General features: G+C 34.2%; 2 protein-coding genes and 1 long non-coding RNA gene across 5 annotated transcripts in view; 1 reads left to right on the top strand and 2 right to left on the bottom strand.

The window, feature by feature from the left end:
- LOC124456693 (eukaryotic translation initiation factor 3 subunit D-like) overlaps positions 1-6,895 on the bottom strand; it is a 77,068-nt gene extending 70,173 nt beyond the window's left edge. Inside the window, exons 1-3 of the mRNA XM_047007061.1 lie at positions 6,737-6,895; positions 6,246-6,490; positions 5,968-6,114 (exon numbers count right to left, since the gene is read on the bottom strand). The gene's annotated coding sequence lies outside the window, so the exon portion shown is untranslated. The remainder of the gene's footprint in view (positions 1-5,967; positions 6,115-6,245; positions 6,491-6,736) is intronic.
- LOC124457245 (protein ADP-ribosylarginine hydrolase-like) lies at positions 4,734-20,076 on the bottom strand (the record flags this gene model as incomplete). The annotated part of the gene is made up of 3 exons (XM_047007526.1): positions 4,734-5,063; positions 5,119-5,291; positions 19,566-20,076. Coding segments are annotated over 3 exons (1,014 nt in total), but the record flags the coding sequence as incomplete, so codon positions are not given.
- Positions 6,991-15,210, top strand: LOC124456723. 3 transcript variants are annotated; one of them, XR_006952411.1, is made up of 5 exons: positions 6,991-7,314; positions 9,100-9,189; positions 9,269-9,350; positions 13,995-14,063; positions 14,681-15,210. It is a non-coding gene; the product is annotated as an uncharacterized LOC124456723 (long non-coding RNA). The 3 variants fall into 3 exon arrangements; XR_006952412.1 differs by lacking the exon at positions 6,991-7,314 and adding an exon at positions 7,495-7,644; XR_006952413.1 differs by lacking the exon at positions 6,991-7,314 and adding an exon at positions 8,486-8,568.
- Positions 20,077-20,926: the final 850 nt, after the last annotated feature.

Genomic DNA, 20,926 nt, shown 5'->3' with positions numbered 1-20,926 from the left:
TTAAAATTCTGGCAAAATTGGTTGATCATTGTAGACAACGTGGCACAGCTTAGCAAAATTTCTTCATTACTCCCCCAAGTTGGTGATCCCATGTGGATAAATGGACAAATCATAGTAACTATCCAGAACACAGATGCCGTACCTCAAGACGATGAGTTTAACAAACATATTTCTATCAGAAGTGGAATGAATGATAAAGAATGTTGTCAACTGTTGGAATATTACACTAAAGATGATAATACTGATGATCAATTGTTGAATGAAGTATCCCACGCATTAGATCGTCAACCGCTGGCTTTGGCTGCCGCTGGTTGTTATGTCAGTCGTGTAAACAAAGCAAACTGCTCATTTACTTGGAAAGAATATTTAAAGAAAATATTTTCAGAAGAACAAGAAAACATGGACGCCACTTTTGTTAAACTTAACTCGGTATATCCTAGAAGTATGTTACAAGCTTCACTTTTAGCTGTCAGACAAAATGCTGAAGAATCCTCAATATTGGCAAATGTTATTAACTTTTTTTCCGTGATATCGTTTGATCCTATACCACGAGACATTATTATTTGTTATGTTCAAAAAATAGATCCCAAACACTCAAAGGAAGATATATGTCTTTGTTTAAAGGACTGCTCATTGTTCTTGCATTCAGAAAATAATGACATTAGTCTACATCGCATTGTTCACAAAGCAATTATTGTTTATCAATCTGAACATTCAAATGAAGAACATGAAATGGAAAGTAACGTTGATCAAATATCTAAAGCACTTTACATGTTTAAAGAGAGAGACGACGAAATCAAATTAATGCCACATCTTGAAAAATTGTTCAATTATTAAAGACCAACAAGACAAAATCAACATGAACACTTTACAAGTTTTCCAATATTTTGTTGACAAATTAAGACATTTTGGAAAATACGATCTTGCTCTTGAACTATTGGATAAATTTAACTCAGAAGAATCTAGTTATGACAAAGCTTGGTATTTTAATATCCTTGGTCTTTTATACAATGACACTGGGAAGTATAGCAAAGCTAAAAATCATCACGAAAAAGCTCTGGAAATTCGAAAACAATCGTTAGGTGCAAATCATGTTGATGTCGCTACGTCTTTAAACAATCTTGGTAATGTGTTTAAAAAAACTGGAAACTACGATAAAGCTATAGAGCTTCATGAAAAAGCTCTGGAAATTCGAAAACAATCGTTAGGTCCAAATCATGTTGATGTCGCTACGTCTTTAAACAATCTTGGTAATGTGTATAATGAAACTGAAAACAACAACAAAGCTATAGAGTTTCATGAAAAAGCTCTGGAAATTCGAAAACAATCGTTAGGTGCAAATCATGTTGATGTCGCTTTGTCTTTAAACAATCTTGGTGTTGTGTTTAAAAAAACTGGAAACTACGATAAAGCTATAGAGCTTTATGAAAAAGCTCTGGAAATTCGAAAACAATCGGTAGGTGCAAATCATGTTGATGTCGCTTTGTCTTTAAACAATCTTGGTGTTGTGTTTAAAAAAACTGGAAACTACGATAAAGCTATAGAGTTTTATGAAAAGCTCTGGAAATTCAAAACAATCGTTAGGTCCAAATCATGTTGATGTCGCTGGGTCTTTAAACAATCTTGGTAATGTGTATATGAAACTGGAAACTACGACAAAGCTATAGAGTTTCATGAAAAGCTCTGGAAATTCGAAAACAATCGTTAGGTCCAAATCATGTTGATGTCGCTGAGTCTTTAAACAATCTTGGTAATGTATACTGATACTGGAAACTACAACAAAGCTATAGAATTTCATGAAAAGCTCTGGAAATTCGAAAACAATCGTTAGGTGCAAATCATGTTGATGTCGCTTTGTCTTTAAACAATCTTGGTGTTGTGTTTACAAAAACTGGAAACTACGATAAAGCTATAGAGCTTTATGAAAAAGCTCTGGAAATTCGAAAACAATCGTTAGGTGCAAATCATGTTGATGTCGCTTTGTCTTTAAACAATCTTGGTGTTGTGTTTACAAAAACTGGAAACTACGATAAAGCTATAGAATTTCATGAAAAAGCTCTGGAAATTCGAAAACAATCGTTAGGTGCAAATCATGTTGATGTCGCTTTGTCTTTTACAATCTTGGTGTTGTGTTTAAAAAAACTGAAAACTACGACAAAGCTATAGAATTTCATGAAAAAGCTCTGGAAATTCGAAAACAATCGTTAGGTCCAAATCATGTTGATGTCGCTGCGTCTTTAAACAATCTTGGTTTATTGTTTAATAAAACTCAAAACTACGACAAAGCTATAGAGTTTCACGAAAAAGGTCTGGAAATTCAAAAACAATCGTTAGGTCCAAATCATGTTGATGTCGCTGCGTCTTTAAACAATCTTGGTAATGTGTATAATGATACTGGAAACAACAACAAAGCTATAGAGTTTCTTGAAAAAGCTCTGGAAATTCAAAAACAATCGTTAGGTCCAAATCATGTTGCTGTCGCTGGGTCTTTACAATCTTGGTGTTGTGTTTTAAAAACTGAAAACTACGACAAAGCTATAGAATTTCATCAAAAGCTCTGGAAATTCGAAAACAATCGTTAGGTCCAAATCATGTTGATGTCGCTTTGTCTTTACAATCTTGGTGTTGTGTTTAAAAACTGAAAACTACGACAAAGCTATAGAATTTCATGAAAAGCTCTGGAAATTCGAACAAAATCGTTATGTCCAAATCATGTTGATGTCGCTGCGTCTTTAAACAATCTTGGTTTATTGTTTAAAGAAACTGAAAACTACGACAAAGCTATAGAGTTTTACGAAAAAGCTCTGGAAATTCAAAAACAATCGTTAGGTCCAAATCATGTTGATATCGCTGAGTCTTTAAACAATCTCGGCAATGTGTATAATGATACTGGAAACAACAACAAAACGATAGAATTTCGTGAAAAAGCTCTGGAAATTCAAAAACAATCGTTAGGTGCAAATCATGTTGATGTCGCTAGGTCTTTAAACAATCTAGGCAATGTGTATAATGATACTAGAAACAACAACAAAACGATAGACTTTCGTGAGACAGCTCTGGAAATTCGAAAACAATCGTTAGGTGCAAATCATGTTGATATCGCTTTGTCTTTTACAATCTTGGTGTTGTGTTTTTAAAAAAACTGAAAACTACGACAAAGCTATAGAATTTCATGAAAAAGCTCTGGAAATTCGAAAACAATCGTTTGGTGCAAATCATGTTGATGTCGCTTTGTCTTTTACAATCTTAGTGTTGTGTTTAAAAAAACTGAAAACTACGACAAAGCTATAGAATTTCATGAAAAAGCTCTGGAAATTCGAACACAATCGTAATGTCCAAATCATGTTGATGTCGCTGCGTCTGTAAACAATCTTGGTTTATTGTTTAAAGAAACTGAAAACTACAACAAAGCTATAGAGTTTTACGAAAAAGCTCTGGAAATTCAAAAACAATCGTTAGATCCAAATCATGTTGATATCGCTGCGTCTTTAAACAATCTCGGCAATGTGTATAATGATACTGGAAACAACAACAAAACGATAGAATTTCGTGAAAAAGCTCTGGAAATTCAAAAACAATCGTTAGGTGCAAATCATGTTGATGTCGCTAGGTCTTTAAACAATCTTGGCAATGTGTATGATACTAGAAACAACAACAAAACGATAGACTTTCGTGAGAAAGCTCTGGAAATTCGAAAACAATCGTTAGGTGCAAATCATGTTGATATCGCTGCGTCTTTAAACAATCTCGGCAATGTGTATAATGATACTGGAAACAACAACAAAACGATAGAATTTCGTGAAAAGCTCTGGAAATTCAAAAACAATCGTTCGGTGCAAATCATGTTGATGTCGCTAGGTCTTTAAACAATCTAGGCAATGTGTATAATGATACTAGAAACAACAACAAAACGATAGACTTTCGTGAAAAGCTCTGGAAATTCGAAAACAATCGTTAGGTGCAAATCATGTTGATGTCGCTGCGTCTGTAGACAATATTGGTTTATTGTTTAAAGAAACTGAAAACTACGACAAAGCTATAGAGTTTTACGAAAAGCTCTGGAAATTCAAAACAATCGTTAGGTCCAAATCATGTTGATGTCGCTAGGTGTTTAAACAATCTTGGTAATGTGTATAGTGATACTGGAAACTACGACAAAGCTATAGAGTTTCATGAAAAGCTCTGGAAATTCGAGAACAATCGTTAGGAACTAGTCAGGTTGATGTCGTTAAGTCTTTTAAAAAATCTATGTGTGTTGTATTATGAAACTCGGGAATATGACAAAGCTTTACAGTTACACTTTGGTAGCTACGTGTTTCAAAGAAAATTGTGCCTTTTAAATTATGTTAAGCCTATTTTTTAACACATAGACCGTAGGTGCAAGGCTTCCACCTGCCAAGTCAGCTCCCCCTCTCCCTCAGAAGGTATTTTTGGTAGTGAATAAAACGTTTGCAATTTGCATTTTGTGAGGTAAAATGAACCTAAAGATGTAATGATCCTTGTCTATATAAAGTTTCACAGATATCTAGTCAATAAACTTACTCTACAGCCGTGAATCATCCTAAGTAGAACTTAGAACTGCCCATGCCCTGAATCTGACATTCTTCTTTAGACTTTATTTCTAAAGTAATTTGCTTTTATGTAATAACCAAGTAGTAATTTTTATTGTATGATTTACAAACATACTAAAGTATATTGGGATGACAGAATTTTGTAAAATAAATACTATCTTATCAGTTGTTCATATTCTTTGATACATTCAGTAATTTTTTACCCAGCTCCGTAAGCCTATGACCATATTCCAGGTTCCTATAATTTCCAAGTGGTACACCTTTCATACCATACATACCACCCCACCATGCTGCAGCCAATATTCCTGTGCTGTCACTATCTCCACCATGAAACATAGAACAAGGGCACAATTGAAACCAGGATTCTTTTGCCATCATCAAAGCATCGTAAGCAATCATTGGTGCATCATGACCACTGAACCCACCCCAACCTGCATAACTGACAAATTTATAAAAAGCATCACGTTCAGGTATGTTATATGTCACTCGAAACTTTGGTTCAATGGTTCCATTCATTAATCCCGTAGTTCAAGATATGACTCTCAACCATTTTAAAGTAGCCCCAAGATTTCTTGTTTTCTTCTACATCACGACCAACCTTCTCAATATATTCCCAAACTTTGGGTAAAACACTTAAAAGTCCTGCTCCCCATTTTTTTGGAGTCATCTTCTGTATAGCATAGGCTGTAAATAAAGCTGCAGTAACAGCCCCTAGATAACCTATAATTAAAATCATTATCTTTAAAGATTGCTAATTTCATGTCACTAACAATATGATGACCCTATTTACATGATAGCGGCATTTTGAAATGGATCATGGATTGAATGGCTGTAGTAGTGAAGACATTAGAGAAAACAGCAATGGCAATTCAAACAGTTTTAGAAGACAGAAATTTGGAAATGTGGAAAAGCGATAAAAGGGATGGATCAAAGATATGGTCATTTAAAGTGAGCAATGTTAGAAGGATGGAGGCATTTGAGATGTGGTTCTAGAAAATGATGGATTGCATAGACTTATGCAAACCTAAGGTCAACCTTCTTTTATTTCATTTACAAATTGATATTAGATAAAAGGATATGAAACATTCATGGCAATGGCTTGTTCAAGTAAGTAATCGAAGGAAGAGGATTACAATATATCCATAAGTGTACCAGTCATGTTATTATAAATTTATTATGTATCCTTTGAGGTGTTCATGGTTGAGGTACATCTGTTTGTGTACCATAATATCTTATGCAAGTTGAATAATTACTATAAATTTATAATGTATCCTTTGGAGTTCAAAGTTTACATACATGTAACACACTATCACAATTCTTTTGTCCACTTTCTTTACTGAGGTTGCACCTTAAAACTTACCCTCCCTTCCCTCCCTCAACTAAGTTTATTACAAACTTGATTTCTTCATTCCTGCCAGTTGTTTCTGTAGGCAAATTGTTTTTGTAATTTACGATGGAGTCTGTTGTCACGAGTCTTCAGCAAATTCTTCATCCCAGCTTGCTGACGTTGCATTTGACGCTCTTTATCACGTCGATTATTTCTCTAAAAAATAAAAAATTTTATGTTAATGTTGTTCATATGAGAAGGAGTAATTTAGATGAAGAAATTTACAAATATGATAAAAAGTGATTTTATTTTGAGACTTAAAAGTATAGAAACATTTTCTATTGTACCTGATTGAATTTGTTCCTATTGCATGTAAACAGGCTTTTGTGGTCAACTTGTGTCAACAAGATGGAAAGTTGATTCATCTTCTTCGTGATAATATGCATATTGATTACCACCACCAAATTGATTTAAGTATTTATTTATAGAAGTAAAACAATATGATTAAACTGCATGAAAATAGTGAAGTCTAGACAGAATACAAACTTTGGTATCAACGATCTTGATAGGCTGTACTTGACCAATCAGAAACCTACATAAAATGAAAATGTATGTTATAAGACCTATATTTATACAGTCAATACAAGAAATAATATTTTATTCTCTTAAAAGTGTAGAGAGGTTTTTAATGATGACTACATAACAATGTTTAACAATAATAGCTAGTAAAATATGATTATAAATTTCACCACGTGACACAAAAATATAAGAACAACTAAAGGTCAGAGTGGAAGACATTGATAGCAAGGAATTTCTTATGAAATATAAAATATTTTACCTTGCCAAGTTTATCTCCTTTAGAGAATGGTTGATAAGGTATTCATTTAAATGCATCTGAAACAGAGGTAGGACCCCAGCCGTTTGGGTTATCTTCAATGACAGGAGGAATAAAATGAATTCGTTCAAACGCAATATTGAATATTGACTAGTTTGCATGTTTCCATCAGTCAAAGGTAGAAACGTCATCATTGTTTGTGACCGACGACCATACCGACGACCCGATGACAATTAATACCAATTTTTCGGAAATCATTTTCGGCATTGTTTTACTGAGAAAGCAAACGATTGCCTCAAAGCTGCTTAAATATTGTAGTTTCTAACGATAAAATGAAACTTTGTAAGAAGAAGTTGTCCTATTTTTCATCAAATTTCAACGTATATTGAACAGTGATACTGTCGTCACAGAATAGATAACGTAATCTATTCTGTGTCTTTGTTTTACATAACAATAAATGCCCAAAATTATTTGCTCCGTATCCACTCAAGCGACGCATACATTTGACGCTTAATTCTTCAGAACGTTGAATTTATCTGAAAGATTGAATGTTCAAAGTCCCAACCGTCGACCAGCAAAAGGTTTGTAAGACAAAAGATAAAGAATTATCATGTGTGTTTACGATGTATAAATGTGACCTTAAATACAAAATGTTTGTCATATTTAATTAATATATTTTTACTAAATATTAGTCACACCCTAGTACTATGAAATATACATTATAGATACCCGTAGCAATTTGTAATCCTGTAATTGTATACCAATCAAACGAAGTTGCAAATACAAACAATTTACTTACGAAAAATAATTACTGCCATCGAAAGGAAGGCCTGTTTATCGTGATGTGTTTGTTTGCCAAGAAATTCAAATTGCTTGCTAGCATGCAATTATATTCATCTTTGGTCCGGACGGTATATTTATAAAATATGTGTTATTTTATTATACTTGTGATAGTATGAAGTGACATTTATGAATCTGGAGGAAAATTAAGTTTAAAATTGCAAATGGACTGATGCATGCCATCATTGATAATTGAAATATTTAGTCGGATTTTTTTAAACATTTAGTCGTTTTGTAACTTTGCAATTATCTTTCGTCGAGCTGTTGACGCTAATATGAATGTTTTATGCAGTGCGGTGTTTGCTTAAATTGTCCGGCAAAGTGCGAAGATCATATCTTCATTTAATTTCTGTTGACGCTAATGTTACTATAAGGCATGAACTATGATCACCATTTTTAAGTAATATGTATGCGGTCGCGTTGTTTATATTAAATCTCTCATCTGTTTGTTGAGTATGTGACATGAAAGAACTAAAGCAAGCATAATTTTGTTCACAATGTCGTCTTACTTTAGAAAGAAAGTAATTTTAGAAAATTAAGCAATATTTTAGAACTACACTAATGACATAACAAATTACCTAAAGCAGCATCTAGATAAAGTATGACTAAACATGCATGAGAAATCATATCTAAATTGATATACCAACTTTCTAACTATTGACAATAAGCTGCATTGTAAAGGAAAGCAAAACCTGTTCAAAGGTAGGCGAGAGGTGAAATAGCATACTTGTCTATGGATATAAGGGGAATCTGTGAAAATTTATGTAGGGAGGATAGCATGTCCAATCATGCATCACCTCCATTTTTTGCCGACGCCACTTTTGACTAATCGCAGTGAGTCTAACAAAATGCTGTTAATTGTATTAAGCAAACCTTTCATTTTAAAAGTAAGAACATTTGTAATATAAACAAATTTTGAACACTGGAAGAATGTGTCTACACAGAGAAAGACGCAACCGAATCTATTTTTGGGAAATGTTCATTCATGCAACAAAGTGAGCTTTTAAAAATATAGTTTAGGCCATGTTTAACAGATTTAAGGTTTACTTTCATTGCAACCTTTACTGTTGTATCCACAGTTTCTTTATTGATCATAAGTAATTATAATTGCGTGCAGTTGATGTTTGCCACGTATTTATAATTTACAATGGTTTATTAAATAACAAAGGATTTTTATAGTAAGAACTGACTTATGCAAGAATATACATGTATGGAATTTTTCATTAATGATGGAAAAAACTCCATTCACAGTTGCGAAAATCGTGTCTTAATCATTGGCATTCAAATCTTGTCTTAGAAAGATGATTCTCTATTCCTGAGTTAAAACTTGTGAAACTTTATAAGATTTAGCAGTAGTCCTTTGGAATTTGACTAATCTCAATGTTATTATGTACTCTGCATGAGGTTCTTATTTATGTATTTTTACTTCTATAACAATTGTTTTTAGTCAGTGATGTATACTTAGTTATATAACTAGAATGTTCTACATAGGCGTCATTAATGTTTTATAATACTGTTTGTTAAAGGAGATCCTGACTCACTCTTCATCTTCGTTTGCTATTTAAATGTGTTTATGTAACAAAACTTACATGGATAAAGATTGATGTAACAATAAGGTATGAAGTATGATCACCATTTTTAAACTGATATGTATGTGGTCACGTTCTTTTTAATAAATCTCTCATCCTTTGTTAGGTATGTGACATGTAAAGAACTGAAGCAAGCTTAATTTCGACGTCGAGGTCGTCAGATATAAAGTCTTACTTCTACAACAAAGGTAATTTTACAAAAGTAAAGCGACATTTATATCCACATTACGGACTTAACAAATTAGCTAAAGAAACATCTATAGATGAAGTATGGATAAGCATGCATGAGAAATCATATCTAAATTGATACACCAACTTTTTAACTATTGACTATAAGCTGCATGGTAGGAAAAACAGTAAAACCTGTTCAAAAGTATTGGGAGGAAGAATAGCATGATTGTATTTTCTACATGTAGGACGCTGACATTTTCTTTACTTACCCTTGCATTCATCTCTAGTGGATACAGTTTGTGAAGAGGCTTGCTTATGTGCAGTGGCTTTCCTGGCTAAAAACTTTGACTTGCGCTGCTCAGACTATATTATCTTTTCCCTTGATCAATCTCTCAATTCTTGCATTTTCCCAAATCCTCTTTTCAAACTTTCCTCAAACACAAGAACTACATCACCTACTTTCGGACACAAAATACCCTTTACTTTGCCAACCTTATGACACTTCCTTACACTTGTTAAATATTCCTTCCTCCACCTGGACAAAAATGCTTTCTCAATCTCTAAATACCTAAACCTACGCTTGATCACTCCTGCATCTTCGTCATTAATAGTATGCATAATTCTTTTGCCTGGAATAGATGTTAATCTTCTTCCAAACATAAGATGTGCAGGAGTCAGTACATCTACATTCACTTCATCTTCATATACATAAGTCAATGGTCTAGAGTTTAAAGTGCCTTGTACCTCAACTAATGTTGTTAATAATTCTTCCTCGTTCAATTTAGTGCTACCCAACACCTTCTCAGACAGCCTTTCACCAATGCTACCATTCTTTCAAAAAATCCACCCCACCAGGGTGTCCTCGCCAAATTAAACTTCCATATCAACCGATTTCCTTCCAAAAATGACTTTGCTACCTTAATTTCATAAATCCCCTTCAACGCTTTCTCAGTTGCTTTAAATGTTTTGGCGTCGTCCCAAACTATTAGCGAGGGTGCTCACATTCTAGCAGTAAATCTTTGCATACAATTCAAAAAACAAAGTGCACTTAAACTATCAAGTAAATCAAGACAAATTGTTCTTGTAACACAGCAGGAAAATAGTGCGAAGTATACTTTTACCATCTGTCCACCTTCTTTTGAAAACAATAGACCAACAGCAAAATCTACTCATACTTTAGAAAAGGGTGGTGAATACTGAACTCTAAAATCTGCTAAATCTGCTTGCACTCGTGTTTTATAAGCCTCTCCTTGATGTCTTCTACAAATCCTGCAATTTCCTAACACCTTCTTCACGATCTATCTACTTTGTTTCCCATTATTTGCCTCGTAGCTGAACAAAAGTCGTTCTTACCCCACTATGATGAACCTTCCTGTGGCAATCTTTCAACTCAATAAATCCGGTTAAGTGATGATCCTTAGGCAATAAAATTGGTTCTCTAGCTTCTAGCTCTAAATCTGACACTTCCAATGTTTTAGTCCTCTTTGTCCCGAGTTTAACTCTTGCCTTCAAATTGTCTACAAACGGCACAATGATAGCTATGACACTTATTAGTCTCTTTATATTACTAAATTTGCCAAATTTTATCACACAATCTTTATCTACTACCTGTGTGTTAGCCAATACTGTCTTCTCGACTTCCGCAAGACTTTCCTCTGTAGTTTTAACCTCTTTTGGCATTGGCCAATCACAATGGGGACCTGACAGCCACTTCAGTCCCTTCCACTAAAGTTCACTTTCCTTTAATTGTGATGTCGTAATTCCCCTTGAACCTAATTGCGCTGGGTTGTCTACACCCGGACAATGTTTCCAGTCATCCTTCCTGCTCAATCTTAAAATCTCGTTAACTCTATGGCGCACAAACTGTTTCCATTCTCCCCTATTACCAATCTAGCACAATGCAGTCATACTGTCCAACCAATAGTATGTACCATTAAATTGAACGTAACCTTCTAAGGCCAACTTCACTGTGTCCATCAACTATGCTAATATTCCAGCTGACATCACTTCTAATCCGGGAGTTGTCTGCAATTTTATTGGCGCTATCCTTGTTTTCGATGTAAGCAACTCTAGGTGGTAGGCACCGTTTAGCTCTGTCACAAAATATACGACCGCACAGTATGCCTTTTGGCTGGCATCTGCATACCCATGCAAGTAACACTTTACCTTACTAAGTAAATTACCATAGACACATCTCGCCACAACTAAATCCCTGACTCTCTCTAAATCTTCTATCCATCTCTCGCAACGTTTTTTCTTGTCACCTTCCAGCTCATTATCGCATTCAGCTTTCTTAATACACAGCTCCAGAAACAATAACTTAGCACAAACGATAACAGGACTTATAATAACTAAGGGATCGAATAATCCTGCAAGTATACTTAGTATATTTCGTTTACTTGGAATGATTGCCTTTGCTCTTTCAGCCAATTTCCAGAGGCTAAATACAAAGCGATCCGACTTACACTCCCATCCCAATCCTAGTACTTTCTCAAAACTTCCAATGATACTATTTTCCCCAACTGATGCTTTGGCATAAGTTTGCTTATCAACCACTTTCGAATTATTAAATTCTGCCCTTCTTTCCTCTAAAATGCTTCTTTCTCTCTTTTCTATTTCTTTCAAAACACTCTCATCGTTACTAAGCCACTTCCTAAGCCTAAATCCTCCGCAGACAATCGTTCACTTGCTGACTCATACAACCTCATTACTTTCTTCTTGGATTGTTCACCGGAAACTAGATCATCGACATAAAAGCTATCTCTGAGTTTTTTAACAATTCCCTGTCTATCTCTATGAATGAGTTATTGTCGTTTTTGCTTTTCGACCATTTTACTGCGTTTCCTGCTAATTTCATGTCTAATTCTTACAAAATCAGCATAGAAACAGGACATTGTTTAGTTTGAATCTAAAAAAGAATTTTATTGATTTAATTGCTTTGCTCAGCTAAACGATATCGTCAAGGCAACAAGGGCATCAAGTACAGCAAACAAATACAGCATCGGCAAGGCATGACACAAGACGCTTTGAGACAATGTTTATCATTTACATTGCTATATAACTGGCAACAACTAGTGGGGGAACTCGTTCAAGTGAAAAAAGCTTGTCAGAACAACACCAAAGCTTTTTCGCTTAAGCTGACCGCCAGTTTTTTTTTGGCTAGACTGCAGTTTAGCGGACACGCGAAGCGCTTGTATGGGAGAGCGGGCTCGTTTTGGCATATGATTATATGGTAGGGTTGGGGTCAGTGTCCAAGGTGTCCGCTAAGCTGCAGTAGTCGGGCTAAAACACACTAGGCAGTCACAACACCTGCAAAACGGTGTAAATTAATAACAATTACACTTCTCATTTCTATAGTAGTTGATCTATCTGCACATGCTTCAGTAGTTTTCTATCTACACATGCTTCAGTAGTTTTTCTATCTACACATGCTTCAGTAGTTTTCTATCTACACATGCTTCAGTAGTTGATCTATCTACACATGCTTCAGTAGTTTTCTATCTACACATGCTTCAGTAGTTTTTCTATCTACACATGCTTCAGTAGTTGATCTATCTACACATGCTTCAGTAGTTGATCTATCTACACATGCTTCAGTAGTTTTTCTATCTACACATGCTTCAGTAGTTTTTCTATCTACACATGCTTCAGTAGTTTTCTATCTACACATGCTTCAGTAGTTGATCTATCTACACATGCTTCAGTAGTTGATCTATCTACACATGCTTCAGTAGTTGATCTATCTACACATGCTTCAGTAGTTGATCTATCTTCAGTAGTTGATCTATCTACACATGCTTCAGTAGTTTTTCTATCTACACATGCTTCAGTAGTTGATCTATCTACACATGCTTCAGTAGTTTTCTATCTACACATGCTTCAGTAGTTTTCTATCTACACATGCTTCAGTAGTTTTTCTATCTACACATGTAGTAGTTTTCTATCTACACATGCTTCAGTAGTTGATCTATCTACACATGCTTCAGTAGTTGATCTATCTACACATGCTTCAGTAGTTTTTCTATCTACACATGCTTCAGTAGTTGATCTATCTACACATGCTTCAGTAGTTGATCTATCTACACATGCTTCAGTAGTTGATCTATCTACACATGCTTCAGTAGTTGATCTATCTACACATGCTTCAGTAGTTTTTCTATCTACACATGCTTCAGTAGTTGATCTATCTACACATGCTTCAGTAGTTGATCTATCTACACATGCTTCAGTAGTTTTTCTATCTACACATGCTTCAGTAGTTGATCTATCTGCACATGCTTCAGTAGTTTTTCTATCTACACATGCTTCAGTAGTTTTCTATCTACACATGCTTCAGTAGTTGATCTATCTACACATGCTTCAGTAGTTTTTCTATCTACACATGCTTCAGTAGTTGATCTATATACACATGCTTCAGTACATCATCCTTTACAGGACCTAATGACGTTGAAATCTTTTGAATTTTTTTACAAAAGCATTTTAATAACTTCACATTTTCATGGCACAAACTTTATTCGTAAAGCGGTAGAGACCATAGAGAATGTAAAGTAAATGGCACGCAATCAACGAGTAAATCGAAATAGCGCTCAAACATTTTCGCGTATTCAGTTTGAGCATATCATTGGGGTGACTCACAAACATTCTTCTCTCTATATATATAGCATTTTGAAAACAGAAAGGCATTTCTAAAAGCTCAAAAACGATATATGACGTAGCTCTTTGACATGCAGGTGCGACTTTTGATTCTTTTTATGTTAAAAATTACAATTGTAAATGCAATAAAATCGTGATTAAAATGCTAAAGTTTTTAAGAGTGTTTAAAATACTCCTCTTAAAAAGTTTAGCATAACCGAAAATTAATATTCAACAACTGATTTTACGTAAATGATTCCCAAAAAATACTATTTTATCAACATAAATTAAAAACTTTCGTTTCAAGTAAAATTTATCAAAGATAGCTAAGATTATTAATTTAGTAGTTTATGGTCTTCTAAAAATTGATAAAAAGTTTCTACGATTACCATTCAATCCTCGTAGCCAAAGAAAAAAACGATAATGTGTTAAAGCATGTTGCAAAACAAATACATTTACTGAGTTATGTTTAAATAAACGCATTATAGACTATGATTGGCATTACCATAAGCGTTACATAGTATATTCAAGAAAAGGCTACCAGCTAGAACATTATACCATATTCTTAGAAACAGTCTAAAAGATATAAGACGTCAAAAAATGACGATCTAAGATTATAGAAATCTAAATTCCTATGTCTGTCTTTTGGAAAGTTACGTGAACTGTCCAGTAAAGTACTTGATTTCAATATTGTTGATACATCAATTTTTTGCAGATAGAATCAAGAGAAAAAAGAAACCTATTTTACATTAGTCAAATAATTAATGTTGTTCAAAAGGAACTTGCTTCGTTTTTCATCAAACAATGGAACTTTCATTACAAATCATCTCATGGAGAATGGGATGATACACCCAAAAGTGGCAAAAAATTTTGCACTTTAGAACGTATAAAACCAAATGTCCATAAAAAATATCGGGATGGAGACACCAGTAAGTGGGACTGTACGATATTATTTGATGCTATACTTTTTTCAAATTCAATTACAATGCATCTTGACAAAGAAACAAATGATGCTGTTCATGCACTTCGTGGTGAAAGAAACAAGTACGCACATTGGTATGAAGGGGAATGCTCAGATGATGATTTTGATGATATAGTCAACATCATTGAAAAATCCTTTCAAGATTTGAAATTTTCTCTTGATGCAATCAATGAAATAAAAAATCATCGAAAGTGTTTTAATTCGTTCCAAGTTCTTCCTTCAAAATCTAATCATTTTTTTGTTGAACGCACTGAATTACGAGATAAAATTATAAACGATCTTGAAAAATTAAGCAATGATAAACTGACATATTTTTACATCACTGGTAATCCTGGCAGTGGTAAATCACAACTTGCAAGACAGGTTTGTGAAAAAATGTCGTGTGATTGGAAAAATAAAACTTCCTTTGTAATGACTCTCGATGGAAAAAATGAGGAATCTCTTTTAAAAACTTACTGTGAACTTGGATACCGTTTAAACTGTGACAAAGATATGATTAAAAAATTTGAAGATGAAAATTGTTCCATCGCAGACAAAGTGAAGAATTTGCGATCGTTAGTATCCACACGATTAAAATTCTGGCAAAATTGGTTGATCATTGTAGACAACGTGGCACAACTCAGCAAAATTTCTTCATTACTCCCCCAAGTTGGTGATCCCATGTGGATAAACGGACAAATCATAGTAACTGTCCAGAACACAGATGCCGTACCTCAAGACGATGAGTTTAACAAACATATTTCTATCAGAAGTGGCATGAATGATAAAGAATGTTGTGAACTGTTGGAATATTACACTAAAGATGATAATACTGATGATCAATTGTTGAATGAAGTATCCCACGCATTAGATCATCAACCGCTGGCTTTGGCTGCCGCTGGTTGTTATGTCAGTCGTGTAAACAAAGCAAACTGCTCATTTACTTGGAAAGAATATTTAAAGAAAATATCTTCAGAAGAACAAGAAAACATGGACGCCACTTTTGTTAAATCTAACTCAGTATATCCTAGAAGTATGTTACAAGCTTCGCTTTTAGCTGTCAGACAAAATGCTGAAGAATCCTCAATATTGGCAAATGTTATTAACTTTTTTTCCGTGATATCGTTTGATCCTATACCACGAGACATTATTATTTGTTATGTTCAAGAAATTGATCCCAAACACTCAAAGGAAGATATATGTCTTTGTTTAAAGGACTGCTCATTGTTCTTGCATTCAGAAAATAATGACATTAGTCTACATCGCATTGTTCACAAAGCAATTATTGTTTATCAATCTGAACATTCAAATGAAGAACATGAAATGGAAACTAACGTTGATCAAATATCTAAAGCACTTTACATGTTTAAAGAGAGAGACGACGAAATCAAATTAATGCCACATCTTGAAAAAATTGTTCAATTATTAAAGACCAACAAGACAAAAATCAACATGAACACTTTACAAGTTTTCCAATATTTTGTTGACAAATTAAGACATTTTGGAAAATACGATCTTGCTCTTGAACTATTGGATGAATTTAAATTAGAAGAATCTAGTTATGACGAAGCTTGGTATTTTAATATTCTCGGTGTTTTATACGATTTAACGGGGGAATATGGCAAAGCTACAAATTATCACGAAAAAGCTCTGGAAATTCGAAAACAATTGTTAGGTCCAAATCATGTTAATGTCGCTGAGTCTTTAAACAATCTTGGTTTGGTGTTACATAAAACTGGAAACTACGACAAAGCTATAGAATTTCATGAAAAAGCTCTGGAAATTCGAAAACAATCGTTAGGTCCAAATCATGTTGATGCTGCTATGTCTTTAAACAATCTTGGTAATGTGTATTATGATACTGGAAACAACGACAAAGCTATAGAGTTTCATGAAAAGCTCTGGAAATTCAAAACAATCGTTAGGTCCAAATCATGTTGATGTCGCTGCGTCTTTAAACAATCTTGGTAATGTGTATAATGAAACTGGAAACTACGACAAAGCTATAGAGTTTCATGAAAAAGCTCTGGAAATTCGAAAACAATCGTTAGGTCCAAATCATGTTGATGTCGCTGCGTCTTTAAACAATCTTGGTAATGTGTTTTATGAAACTGGAAACTACGACAAAGCTATAGAGTTTTACAAAAAGCTCTGAAAATTAGAAAACAATCGTTAGGTCCAAATCATGTTGATGTCGCTAGGTCTTTAAACAATCTTGGTAATGTGTATAATGATACTGGAAACTACGACAAAGCTATAGAGTTTCATGAAAAAGCTCTGGAAATTCAAAAACAATCGTTAGGTCCAAATCATGTTGATGTCGCTGCGTCTTTAAACAATCTTGGTAATGTGTATAATGAAACTGGAAACTACGACAAAGCTATAGAGTTTCATGAAAAAGCTCTGGAAATTCAAAACAATCGTTAGGTCCAAATCATGTTGATGTCGCTGGGTCTTTAAACAATCTTGGTAATGTGTATAATGATACTGGAAACTACGACAAAGCTATAGAGTTTCATGAAAAAGCTCTGGAAATTCGAAAACAATCGTTAGGTCCAAATCATGTTGATGTTGCTGCGTCTTTAAACAATCTTGGTAATGTGTTTTATGAAACTGGAAACTACGACAAAGCTATAGAGTTTTACCAAAAAGCTCTGGAAATTCGAAAACAATCGTTAGGTCCAAATCATGTTGATGTCGCTACGTCTTTAAACAATCTTGGTAATGTGTTTTATGAAACTGGAAACTACGACAAAGCTATAGAGTTTTACGAAAAAGCTCTGGAAATTCGAAAACAATCGTTAGGTCCAAATCATGTTGATGTTGCTGCGTCTTTAAGCAATCTCAGTAATGTGCTTAAAAGAACTGGAAACTACGACAAAGCTATAGAGCCCTCGAAAAAGCTAAGAAAATTCGCAAAATAAACGTTAGGAACTAGTCAGGTTGATGTCGTTAAGGCTTTTAGACAATCAGGTGTGTTGTATTATGAAACTCGGGAATATGGCAAAGCTTTACAGTTACACTTTGGTAGCTACGTGTTTCAAAGAAAATTGTGCCTTCTAAATTATGTTAAGCCTATTTTTAACACATAGACCTTAGGAGCAAGGCTTCCACCTGCCAAGTCAGCTCCCCTCTCCCTCAGAAGGTATTTTTGGTAGTGAATAAAACGTTTGCAATTTGCATTTTGTGAGGTAAAATGAACCTAAAGATGTAATGATCCTTGTCTATATATAGTTTCACTGATATCTAGTCAATAAACTTACTCTACAGCCAGGAATCATCCTAAGTAGAACTTAGAACTGCCCATGCCCTGAATCTGACATTCTTCTTTAGACTTTATTTCTAAAGTAATTTGTTTTTATGTTATAACCAAGTAGTAATTTTTATTGTATGATTTACAAACATACTAAAGTATATTGAGATGACAGAGTTTTATTACATAAATTTTGTTAATTAAATACTATCCATTTACTTGTTCATATTCTTTGATACATTCAGTAATTTTTTACCAAGCTCCATATGCCTAAGACCATATTCCAGGTTCCTATAATTTCCAAGTGGTACACCTTTCATACCATACATACCACCCCACCATGCTGCAGCCAATATTCCTGTGCTGTCACTATCTCCACCATGAAACATAGAACAAGAGCACAATTGAAACCAGGAATCTTTTGCCATCATCAAAGCATCGTAAGCAATCATTGGTGCATCTTAACCACTGGACCCACCCCAACCTGCATAACTGACAGATTTATAAAAAGCATCACGTTCAGGTATGTTATAATTCACTGGAAACTTTGGTTCGCTGGTTCCATTCATTAATCCCGTAGTTCAAGATATGACTCCCAACTATTTTTAAAGTAACCCCAAGATTTCTTGTTTTCTTCTACATCACGACCAACCTTCTCAATGTATTCCCAAACTTTGGGTAAAACACTTAAAAGTCCTGCTCCCCATTTTTTTGGAGCCATCTTCTGTATAGCATAGGTTGTAAATGAAGCTGCAGTAACAGCCCTAGATAACCTATAATTAAAATCATTATCTTTAAAGATTGCTAATTTTAGGTCACTTACATTATGATGACCCTATTTACATAATAGCAGCATTTTGATATGGATCATGGATTCAATGGCTGTAGTAGTGAAGATATTAAAGCAAAACAGCAATGGCAATTCAAACAGTTTTAGAAGACAGAAATTTGGAAATGTGGAAAAGTGATTAAGGGATGGATCAAAGATATGGTCATTTAAAGTGAGCAATGTTAGAAGGATGGAGGCATTTGAGATGTGGTTCTAGAAAATGATGGATTGCATAGACTTATGCAAACCTAAGGTCAACCTTCTTTTATTTCATTTATAAATTGATATTAGATAAAAGGATATGAAACATTCATGGTAATGGCTTTCAAGTAAGTAATCAAAGGAAGAGTTGAAGATAAAACATCTAAGAAAAGCAAAAGGATTGAAAAGCTAAATTACTATAAAGGTTTGTTAAAATGAAAAGCAATGCAGATAACAGGAAAACCTAGCAAACTTTATACAAAGCAACACTTGTTGATAGACAAAACACTAGACATTAGTGACTTGATAATTGATACATGATCTGAAATCGTTGCTTTATTATGAAAGGTGAATACCTGTGGGGTGATTATGAGTCATCCTTCCACTTTCAACAGCAATTTCAATTAACATTTCAATTTGATCTTCACAAGGAAACATCAAACCTATACACATGGATCTCATAGCTGCACCACATCCTCCACCTCGTTCATTAAATGGTATAATGTAACCTTTTTCCTCAAGAGGTTGTAACATGAAACATGCCTTTGTTGTGGTCTGCCCAGGAGCTCTTTCCCACATATCCTCAGCACATGTCTTCTTGTACTTTGTAGCCATAATGCTCAATAACTCTTCCGTTGTTGTCCATTCAGAAACCAACGCTTCTGCTGTAGCAATGTGTAGTACAGTGTCGTCACTAACCCTCCATCCTTTAATGTCAATTTTATCAAGTCCTCCGAGTTTTTCTAGTTCTTCATGAATTTGAGTACCACTGTAACAGAATTCCCACAAACCATTCTTATAACCTAGAGCATCCCCACTCCACTGAGAACCATAACTGCTTCGTATTTCTCGGATAATTGGACCGTATTTTCAAGAGCCATTTTAATATGTTTACTTCACCGTAGTTTAATGAATTTTTTGAAACACGGGAAAGTACTAAGCTTCCCTCAACTTAGTCAACTAATAAAACGTAAAATCTTTTCTTTGCTTTGTTTCAATATTGTTTCATACTATTGTTTAGATTTAGACGAGAGCGTTGGGAGACTGGGACTGTTATTTTGTAATCCTTAATCTTTACCCGATTCCATGATCTTCAATCTGATTAACATGTTGCTTCTTGCAAAGATTCTTTAAAATTTAAAAGTTCCTTCCTTATATCATGGATTATCCGACACGGATTTAATCCAAACTTGACAATTTGATTGCACATATACTAAAAAACAGTGTATTGGGAATCGAACCCAAAGACTAAATTTTCCGCTCTTTGAAGATACCCCACAGTTGGGCTGTTTTTTCTTGGAAAGTTCAGACGATTTTGGCTATTGAACATATTTTGAATATTTTATAGTTCCAAAATTTGATCTTTGTAGAATTTTTGAAGCTCAAATTTGGTAAGTTATTGCTTGATCGTAATAGACAAAAACAGGTCAAGAGCTTTGTCGTTCAATTACACTTCACAATTTAAAGTCACAAACAATAAACAATTATCAGCTTTTTTATAATGCCGGTTTAGCATTAAAATGCTTAAATATCCAACTTTACGCCCCAAATACATGCAAGTTTAACTTTCACATTTACAATAAGTGTTAAGTAAATAAATATAAAAATGATTAAACTGAAATCACCCAAACTGTTCTAAAATGCAGAATTGCTTAAACATGACGCTGTTTTTAACGAAAGTGAAGATGGCTGTAAATTTTAGCTGATAGACCCTAGG

Source organism: Xenia sp. Carnegie-2017, unplaced genomic scaffold (genome assembly GCF_021976095.1).
Source record: "Xenia sp. Carnegie-2017 unplaced genomic scaffold, XeniaSp_v1 HiC_scaffold_6, whole genome shotgun sequence".
Lineage (NCBI taxonomy): Eukaryota > Metazoa > Cnidaria > Anthozoa > Malacalcyonacea > Xeniidae > Xenia > Xenia sp. Carnegie-2017.
The sequence above is the reverse complement of the archived record's forward strand: the minus strand, read 5'-3'. Positions and strand labels throughout refer to the sequence as shown.